The sequence below is a fragment of the Xiphophorus maculatus genome, chromosome 21 (genome assembly GCF_002775205.1).
Source record: "Xiphophorus maculatus strain JP 163 A chromosome 21, X_maculatus-5.0-male, whole genome shotgun sequence".
NCBI lineage: Eukaryota > Metazoa > Chordata > Actinopteri > Cyprinodontiformes > Poeciliidae > Xiphophorus > Xiphophorus maculatus.
The window spans coordinates 8,830,433-8,839,369 of record NC_036463.1 but is presented as its reverse complement, the minus strand read 5'-3'; the positions used below and the strand labels follow the sequence as shown (position 1 = coordinate 8,839,369).

The 8,937-nt window shown below is 36.8% G+C and overlaps 2 protein-coding genes across 3 annotated transcripts; both read left to right on the top strand.

Annotated features, from left to right (window-relative positions):
- Window positions 1-1,029: 1,029 nt before the first annotated feature.
- LOC111606182 lies at window positions 1,030-5,069 on the top strand. 2 transcript variants are annotated; one of them, XM_023326014.1, is made up of 7 exons: window positions 1,030-1,287; window positions 1,373-1,517; window positions 1,875-1,988; window positions 2,077-2,221; window positions 2,849-2,997; window positions 3,105-3,238; window positions 3,612-5,069. In XM_023326014.1, the coding sequence occupies exons 1-7, from the start codon at window positions 1,182-1,184 to the stop codon at window positions 3,758-3,760; spliced, it is 942 nt and encodes a 313-aa protein (XP_023181782.1). In that variant the 5' UTR covers window positions 1,030-1,181; the 3' UTR covers window positions 3,761-5,069. The 2 variants fall into 2 exon arrangements, with proteins under 2 accessions (XP_023181782.1, XP_023181783.1); XM_023326015.1 differs by having other exon boundaries at window positions 1,870-1,988.
- A 99-nt stretch (window positions 5,070-5,168) lies between these two features.
- On the top strand, window positions 5,169-8,303 carry LOC111606181. Its single transcript, XM_023326013.1, has 7 exons — window positions 5,169-5,393; window positions 5,558-5,702; window positions 5,777-5,890; window positions 5,984-6,128; window positions 7,313-7,461; window positions 7,552-7,691; window positions 7,772-8,303. The coding sequence occupies exons 1-7, from the start codon at window positions 5,189-5,191 to the stop codon at window positions 7,927-7,929; spliced, it is 1,056 nt and encodes a 351-aa protein (XP_023181781.1). The 5' UTR covers window positions 5,169-5,188; the 3' UTR covers window positions 7,930-8,303.
- Window positions 8,304-8,937: the final 634 nt, after the last annotated feature.

The following is an 8,937-nucleotide window of genomic DNA, read 5'->3' as shown; positions in this document are numbered from 1 at the left end:
GAAGTGTGAACACAACACTAGTTCAACCTAAAACTCGATGAACATTTTTGTGCCTCAAGCATACCTGGGCCAATGTTGAGTGGGTCGTTAAAAAGAAACAAAAAAGAAAAAATTCCGACATTTAGAGCCCTAGATTAAAATACTTCACATAATCATAGTAAATGATCACCATGGAATCTGCTTTGTTGGAAGCACGTACAAAGAAATTAAAAATGACTCATAAATTGTACATAGCATTGTGTGTTTTGTCTCCTCCTGGCAGATGGAAATCCACTCCAGCTACATTTTCTCAAAACTGTGCACTATTTAGATTAATAAAACATTCAGAGTAGTGGTAGGTCTCATCTCCTTAACTGACCATGTATTTTCATGCAAATTCTTCTGCAAGCTGCTGGTCCACACAACTCTGACAGCTTCACAATGCCACCGTATTAAGCAATGGTGCCACTGTGTGGACAAAAGCTACACACACAAAACCTGCAGAGGCTTATCTTGACTTAAAAGGAGTCAGCACTCCTTTTAAACAGAATTCAAATATTAGCCATTCAGTTACTAAAAATGCAACCTGTATTTGTACCCACCCTAAAAAGCCAAAGTAGAGACTGTAGTAAAAATGCAGCAAACATTTAGGGAAATATAGAAATGAACAATTTAATAAACTTTATATATTTTTTACTAAACTATGAACAAAAAAAACCTGACAAGTTTGTGGCACATCTGTTGTCTTTACAGAAGAGGAAGTTTGCACCCTGTCAACCATGGGAGATCAGCACTCTTTCTTTAGCTTTGTTAATTTTTGAAGCTTTATTTCTTTTTTTTAGTTTATAAACTCCCCACTGCAGCCTTCAGGGTAACCTAGTTTGTGTTGGACACATTCAACTCTTTCTAGTACTTTTTATACAAGTTGGTCTTTACTCTTCACCCTGCTTTTAACAACAAAATAACAAACTATTTATGACAGAGGGAGATAACAGATGCTATAAAAAGGACACACCGTGACACCAGTTATGATAGTTATGACATCTTGTCCTTCCCTGTTATACGGCTGAGACTTAACTCCGTTTGTTGTTTAAGAGCCACAGGACAGATGAATAAAGACAAATAGATTAAACGTTTTTGTATTTTTAATACTTTTTCCGACACACATTTCCTCCTGTGGATTTTAACCCCTCAGGGTCACCATGGTAAACCACAACCCACCCAGGATTATACTGATGTTTGTCGGATTATTTACCTTATTTCCTGCAATTACTTTAAACTTTCTTTCAGGCTTTGGAGATTATTCAGGTGAATTTTTTTGTTTTACATGAATCCAATTATCTCGAGGATTTTAAAAGGATTCTCCAGAATAAATAGGTAACTCTCAATGCAGGTGTCTTCAGGCAGCGTACAGAAGATGTCTCACTCAAGTACATGACATCTGTAACTCCTGCTCAGTGGACGTTTTTCGTGTGGGATTTCATTTACTTTTGGTTTTTTGCCATGTTTGTGTACTTGTTGGCTGGACTTTGTAGAAGGTAATGACTTTTTTTAAAAATTATTTATTCAGTACAGACAACACAAACACATTGGTGTAAAACCAGATGCTCAATTTTCAACACTTTTGAGTTACAGATGGAAAGGTTCTATAGCTTTTTCACAGAAAGAATATTTCTTTCTGTTTTAATACTTTACAACACCCTGCTGTCCTGTCACGTGGGAAATCACACTTTGTTGTACTGAGTCAATTTATTTCTCCTCAGTGCACTCATTTTCTCTTTACACCTTCCAGATTGCTCAAACATCGCATGAAAAGACAGATTATTTCCCCACAGGCTCCTTCTGTTTGTCGACATGTGCTTAGTATTTAACTGTATTATCTCTGCCCAGTGCAGGAGTACATATGAGTGGATGTATACCACACCTGCAGTGTTGCCTTATGGGTTTCATGTCAGCATCATCATTTACCTTAGCTTGAACATCACCTGGCTCTTTCTGTATGACAGAGAGTAAGTATGCTAACTCACACTAACCATCAGGCTCCTCCTCTTGTCATCTCTTTTGATTCATAGGAACATTTTATTTCTCTGTGTCCAGGATGCTGCTCCCAGTGCTCATAACCGCAGCTCTAATGACACTAACTGATTACATGACGCTATTTTTCTCCTGCCATGGGCTAAAGATTTATGGTGCCTGGCTGAGCAAACATCGCAACGCAGACCTCTGGATGTTCAGGATATTGGTAAAACTATAAATATAGGGCAACATTCTTGGGCGGCTTTTTATTTGGTCTTTGCAACATATTTGCTACGACGGGTATGACTAAAAGCTTGTAAAATCACATTCTGAAGCTTTGATAAGTAATTATCAAATTTATAATTTGATAAGTAATTATAGAAAAAAAACACATTCATTTTGGTGCTGAAAATCATTAAGGTAAATTGTAACATCTTCTTTCTTTTTACTTCCCTGTTTCCTATTTTTATCTTGTTTTTATCTGCCGAACTCACCCTTCGAAGTAAAATCGGGCTGACACTGATTTGTCGAACTTTACCAGTTGAGCCTAATATTTTGAAAATAAAATATTACTGAATTATATTTTATTCAATAAAATATTATTGAATAATAATGGGGGATTATTTTTTACAATTATTAGACAACATAAAAGCAGCAGATTGTGAGTGAGTGAGTTTGACAGACAACATAATTTATGTATGTGTTCTATCTGATGCCACAAAAACACAAACAACTGTTCACAAGCAAGTAACTTTAAGAATGTGTAAATAAATTAACCAAAAACACACATCTTTGTAGCATTTACTAACTGGTTTTTGGTTCACTCAAGCTGTCTCTCATTGTGTCAAAACAGGTGCAAAATGGAGTGGCAGTGTATGCCACTTGGGGAACACTCTCCACTTTGCTGAACCTGACAATCTACTTGCAGCATCAGACGGAAGCATCTCGATATCACTGCACAATGTTGTCACTGCTGCTGCTCCTGATGGAGCTGTTAGTGTGGTGAGTCTGACTCCCAGCTGCCTTATGTAGTTTAACTGCTGCTGTTGCTTGCCATAAGACAGGAGGAGAAGAAAAAACAAGCCTTTTTTGTCTTCTGCTGCTTTCAGGTTTCTGTTGGAGAACTTCTATCTTGATAAGCACCTACGCTATACTGTGACCATCTACCCTCTAGTTATCCTGTGGCTGACAGGCATCCTAGACAACAATGCATCCCCTGGTACCAATTTGTACATCCTTGAAGGTAAAGTTTCAAGTGTGCAACAATATTGAAAAGATAAAACAGATAAAACATTGTCATTTTGCATGTATGATTAATTGTGGGCAGGTTGTGTTTTTTAAGAAATAATTTTATTATTGAACAACTGCAGAGTTTCCAGTAATTCCTAAATGTTAATGAACCTCAAACACGGGTGCTTAAGAGAGTACAAGTGAGGTGTTAGCTTTTTGGGGAAAAATATATGTGTGGACAATTATTGGGAAAATATTAAAGTTATTACTCAACTAAATGAAATAGACGAAAGGTCTCATCTCACTGTAAATCTGCTGTTTATGAAGGGCCTGCAAGTTCCAAGATCATGTATACTTGAACACTTGATTTCTGTCTCACTCTGCAGTTTTGATCCTGGTGATTGCCTGTGTCCTGCTTGTTGTTCGCATCATCCTGGTGGCGTGGAGGCATCACAAACAACCACTTTACACAGACAATGAACTCAGTTTGACTCCAGTGGAAATATCGTTGTCACAACCCAATCTTTTCCTATGAATACTTTCCTGTGATGATGATAAAATATTACATGTACATAGAAAGAAGAATTTTTACATCATGAATGCTTAAGATGTCATTCCACTTTCTTAAGAAAACTTGAAACATCATGCATACCTTAGACTGCTGGAGATAGACACCAGTCTCCCTACAAAACTGAAAGAATACGCAGATTTGGACAATGGGAGGATGATAAACCTCTTGGAAAAGTGTTGTACAATGTTGTTTGTTTATAAATGACAACAACAATCTAACTTTTGAATACACTGGAAGAACTTATGGGAAATAAATTACAATACATTGAGGAGTGGAGTGTACTCTGCAAGCATGCTTTTTTGCAACAGTTAGAAAATTGAAGCTACAAGTGGCATCACCAAGTCATGATAATGAAACAGGGTTTCTACTGATTTTCTTGCTCTGTTTCATGTCTATGAAATATTTTCTATCTTATCATATCAAAAATACATGTATGGAGTTTACTGAACAGCACTAGGGACCATGTGTTCTCAGATCAGACTAAAATATTGATTGGTACCGCCATTTTCTGCAGCGAGAACCTTGTGTGTGACACAATTAGGTTAAAGGACAAAAAGCCAAGTTATTTACACAATAACCTGGAACTAACATAGTTCTACATGATACACATTCCATATTGTATGTTCTATATCAAAAAATAGCAATATCCACTAAAATTAGAATATGAAAGAAAAACAAAACATGCATTTTTAATAAATAAAACTCTATATTGTCCACTTAAGCTAATTTTCAACATAAATTCCAAACAATTTCTTGATTTTTGTCACCTACGTCCATAAGGGATTTTATTTTTGGTCATGGAACATAATATATTTATATTCTTGAATTTTTGTTTTGCCCACAGGTTGCATTAACATTGTTAATAAAAATAAAGTTCACAGGTGGAAATCATTGAACTTGCTTAGAAAAACTTCTGAAGATAAAATCCAGATAACTTTATAGTTTTGTAATGATTTAATCACCAGAGGAAGCATGCACTGTGTCATTACACTCCATGTGGGTTCAGAACTTCTGTAAACAAAAAGTGACATGTAGTTTTAAAGTCAAGAACCTGAAGTGCTTCATTGACAGCTGAGAGCAAGCCATATTTCATAAGATCATAGAAGACATGTACATGAGTGAAAAGGCGCAGCTAATAATTTTGACACTATTAAACTTTATTCTTGCTGGGAGTTAAATGTATGGCTAAGAGAACAATAAGTTGTTAGAGGTGTTTTTATTAGTTTTGTTATAAATGTTTAATTAAAAATAACTATATTTTTTCTCCTTGGAGAAATTATATTTATGGATCCAGTAGTTGGACTCAATAACCAAGCTGTTACAACATGTCATGGAAAAGTAATCAGAGCAAGATCATAAAATTTCTCAGCAAAAGCCAAGTTCCAAAGTCCCATGAACAAGATAATAGTACTAATGCGTTGTCTTCAGAATCTCCCCGCTGTAGTCGATCGTACAACAACTTCCATCATGTTTCCCCGGATCGAAAATACTGGTTTCCATTTAGCGATGCATGCTGGCAGCATCGTTCTTGCAATCATCACTCAGATAATCTCAGAAGTCTTTTTTTACCTGGCGAAGGAAGACAAAGTGCCCAATGGTGAGTGATACATCATGCAAGCATTTTTCAATCATGGAATTAAAACTCAAAGATTGTAGGAATCAAAGAAATGTTGGTGTCTTCTCACATAACTTTTGATATTAGTATTTTTGCAAGATCGTGAGTACACACAGATTAGTGATTATTAGCTTTTCTGTCCTTAGCTGTTTTTCAGACTTCATCCTGGAATGTGTCCAAGACTTTCTCCCTAGAGTTGACGATGGACTCGTGGTCTGAGAACTTCTGGATCTGGATTGATCTGTGGTCTAAAATGTGGCTTGTTTATGCAGCTGTGAGCCTCTTCAGAAGGTACATCTGCGGTGCAAGAATAAAGGTTGTTTTTGCCAGAATTTCTGATCTTGACATTGCTCTCCTGTATATAGAAATGTACTCGGCCCCCAGTCGTGCAATCCTGAAATCCACCCTCCCAAATTCTTTCTGATGTGGACTATCATAAATATTACAAGAGTGTGTAGCATGCCTATGTGGGATAGACAGTAAGTTGTGTGCAACACTGCATATCATGTGGCTAAGACTGAACAAGTAAATTATTTACACCAGTAAATTAAAGCTATTTCTGCTTTCTACAGCTATATCCTACCAGCAGTGTTGTCTAGGTGGATTTTACCACTTCACAGCTTCTACATGCTTTTCCTTTCCTACTCCAACCTGAACAAGCATAAAGCCTGGCTGGCAATCAACAACCCTGGTGTGATTCCATGGACACGTTATCTGGTGATAAGACCGTGACGGCTGTTGCAGTGTTACATTGCCTTCCAGTAACCTCAATAATCCTTGAACTTTTTCACATTTTGTCATGTTACAAGCAAACATTTGTATGTATTTTATTGGGTTTTTATGCAGTAGATCAACACAAAATATTACCTAATTGTGAAATTTCTTTACAAATAACAATTTGAATAGTGTGGTACGAATATGTACTCAAGGCCTCTGAGTCAATATTTAAGAAGAAGAATCTTTCACTACAATTACAGCCACAAGTCTTTTGTGCTATTTTTTTTTCTAACAAAAGTAGGTTTTCTTTGATAAAGACCAGGAGTGTTGTCTGGGTCCCACTTGCAGCCCTTCGATTGTTTTCTATGGCTTCTGACTACTGTTCATGAATAGTTCAAATTTCACACCCCAACTTTACACAATTTTTACTCAAAATCACACTAGTTAAATACAGCAAGAGTTTTCAAAAGAAAAGTAGTGTATATCCTGTTCTTATTGCTCACAACAGAAAAAACAAATATTCACTTATACACTTTTCTTTTGATGAGGCAAAGTTTCAGAGTCTTTTTAGGTTTCGATCTGTGACTTAAAGACCTTTTCGCTTATTAAGACACATTTTCATTGATTCAATCAATCAAGTAAGTCAATAAAGTTTAATTGTACAGCACATTTCAGCTACAAGGCAGTTCAAAATGCTTTACATCATAAAAACACAAAAATCAACAATCGAAACAGTATATTTTGCCAAGTGCCGTCATTACACATCAAAAATATAGGTTAGTGTTTAACTTATTAAGGTTCAAAAATAACTCTTAACATGTGGGGTTTTAGTCTAGATTTAAAGGAGCACAGTTTTTCAGTTGTTTTACTATTTTCATTCAAAGTGTGATTGGTGGGACAGGACTTTAATTGAAGGTATCAGAGTAAAGGGGTTAAAAATAAATGCAGGTCACACTTTTACGATTTTTATTAGAAAAAAAAAATAAACTAATAAAACCAGTGATAATTTTCTTTTGTCGCCAATTATGAACTGTGTTGTGGTCTATCAGAGTACAAATCTGGTTAAAATATACTAAAGTTTGTGTTTGTATTTTTGAAACATTCAAAAGTTTGTGAGGTATAAATTATTTTGTGAAGTGTTGAAGGAAGTGAAAAATGATCAATGTTCAAATCCCTTTTTTTAGACACAGAATGGATTAGCTGTGTTTGCCTGGTGGTCTCTCTTTCATTCTGTGGTGGGCTTTGGCATAGTGCTTAAATATTATGCCGGTGTGCAGGACCGAGTGGCCAGTGCCACTGTCCTTTTCATCATCTCCGTGTTCATTATTACATGGTAAGGGCAGAAATTCAGAACATATTTTGCTTGGGAATATAAAATAAAAGAATAAGAAACGACTGACCATGTTTGTTGCTAAACCTACAGGTTCATCCTTCAGAACTTCTTCTTGGTCAAGTACATGTGGCATACATTCAGCATTTATGCCATCCTCATTCTGGGACTGGGTGCAATGTTCACCAGCAGCTACTCTGTCCAGAATTTTTCCATAAACACCGCCTTCTGTGGTAAGTTGAGAAAGTGTGATGAATTATCCTGACAGACCACTACATCATGGAGTTTCACACTGAGCATTTTGCATCTTTAGGAGTCCTTATGCTTCTGATAACCATCATGAGCTTCATCCATTTGATCTCTGCATGTCTGGAGAAGTCCCACAAGCCTGTTGCTGCAGAGCTGAGACTTGCAGGCTGTGAGACCGTGTGCAAACCAGAAGGGAATATTAAAGCCAAACTAGAGAACTGAGTTGAATTGCAAAAAAAAGAGACCATCATTTGATAAATAGATTTATTTAAAACAACACAATAATTAATTCCGTTGTGTCTGAACAAACCTTGTGTACTGACCTCATTCGCTGAAAATTTTTAAGTGTGTGGTATACATCATTCACCAAAAGGTGGCAGCAAACGCTTAGATTAAAGTTGAGAAATTTAAACTGGAGCTGCACCAGGAGATGGCACAATGATGCAAGCCTTGCATTTAACATGCATAAGGAAAAACTGTTTTTAAATTAAAAGAATCAATACTGGCCTTCTACAGATGTTAATTTTATTAACCTCTGTGGCTTGAATTGTGCTGCATTGTAAACTCTCAAAATAAACGAAGAGTAAAGCTTAAAAGCACAGTGTGTGGGGGGGTATGTGTGTGTGTGGGGGGGGAGGAAGCGTGCGGGAGGGGGGGGGGGGGGGGGGGGGCGTGTATGTGTGTGTGTGGGGGGGGTGCCTGGTTGTGTTTACATAACTGTAAAATCCTCTTAATAAATTAGAAAACATCTGTATTTTTCATCTCCCTCTCTGCTCCTCTCTGTGACGCTGTACCAAAGACATAATCACACTCAAGTTTAAGAGCTCTCGCTCTCTCTCTCTTTCTCGACACTGCTTAAAGAATGGAATATCAAACATGCCCTTTGGCTTCAGGGAAGAGCAGCTCAACCTTTGATGAGGACACTGAGCTTTATTAAAGTCATTAAAGCAGAAGAAACAAAGACAAGAGCTCATACAATGAATGTGACCATGGCAGTGACATTTGTTCAACAAATAAAGATTTGTTATGCAAAATGGATACTGTTTTGAAAGATGGAAATTCAAAATTCAGCCATTTTCTGCATCATCCGGTTAATTTTATTTCACATCTGCTTGTTAGGTGTGTTTTTCTTGTTCTTGCCTGCCAGCACAAGGTTGCATTAGTATTTGAACACAAACATTAACTTGTAAAACTGGCCTCTGTGGTGGGCGGATGTCATTGACCCTCATC

What these genes read in the sequence shown, in the direction of transcription:
- LOC111606182 (XM_023326014.1), top strand. Translation starts at nt 1,182, where the DNA reads ATGGTAAACCACAACCCACCCAGGATTATACTGATGTTTGTCGGATTA. An exon ending in AGGCTTTGGAGATTATTCAG is followed by an intron (nt 1,288 to 1,372) that starts GTGAATTTTTTT and finishes CTCTCAATGCAG; the next exon opens with GTGTCTTCAGGCAGCGTACA. An exon ending in TCTGGATGTTCAGGATATTG is followed by an intron (nt 2,222 to 2,848) that starts GTAAAACTATAA and finishes GTGTCAAAACAG; the next exon opens with GTGCAAAATGGAGTGGCAGT.
- LOC111606181 (XM_023326013.1), top strand. Translation starts at nt 5,189, where the DNA reads ATGAACAAGATAATAGTACTAATGCGTTGTCTTCAGAATCTCCCCGCT. An exon ending in GGAAGACAAAGTGCCCAATG is followed by an intron (nt 5,394 to 5,557) that starts GTGAGTGATACA and finishes TTCTGTCCTTAG; the next exon opens with CTGTTTTTCAGACTTCATCC. An exon ending in GCTGTGAGCCTCTTCAGAAG is followed by an intron (nt 5,703 to 5,776) that starts GTACATCTGCGG and finishes TCCTGTATATAG; the next exon opens with AAATGTACTCGGCCCCCAGT.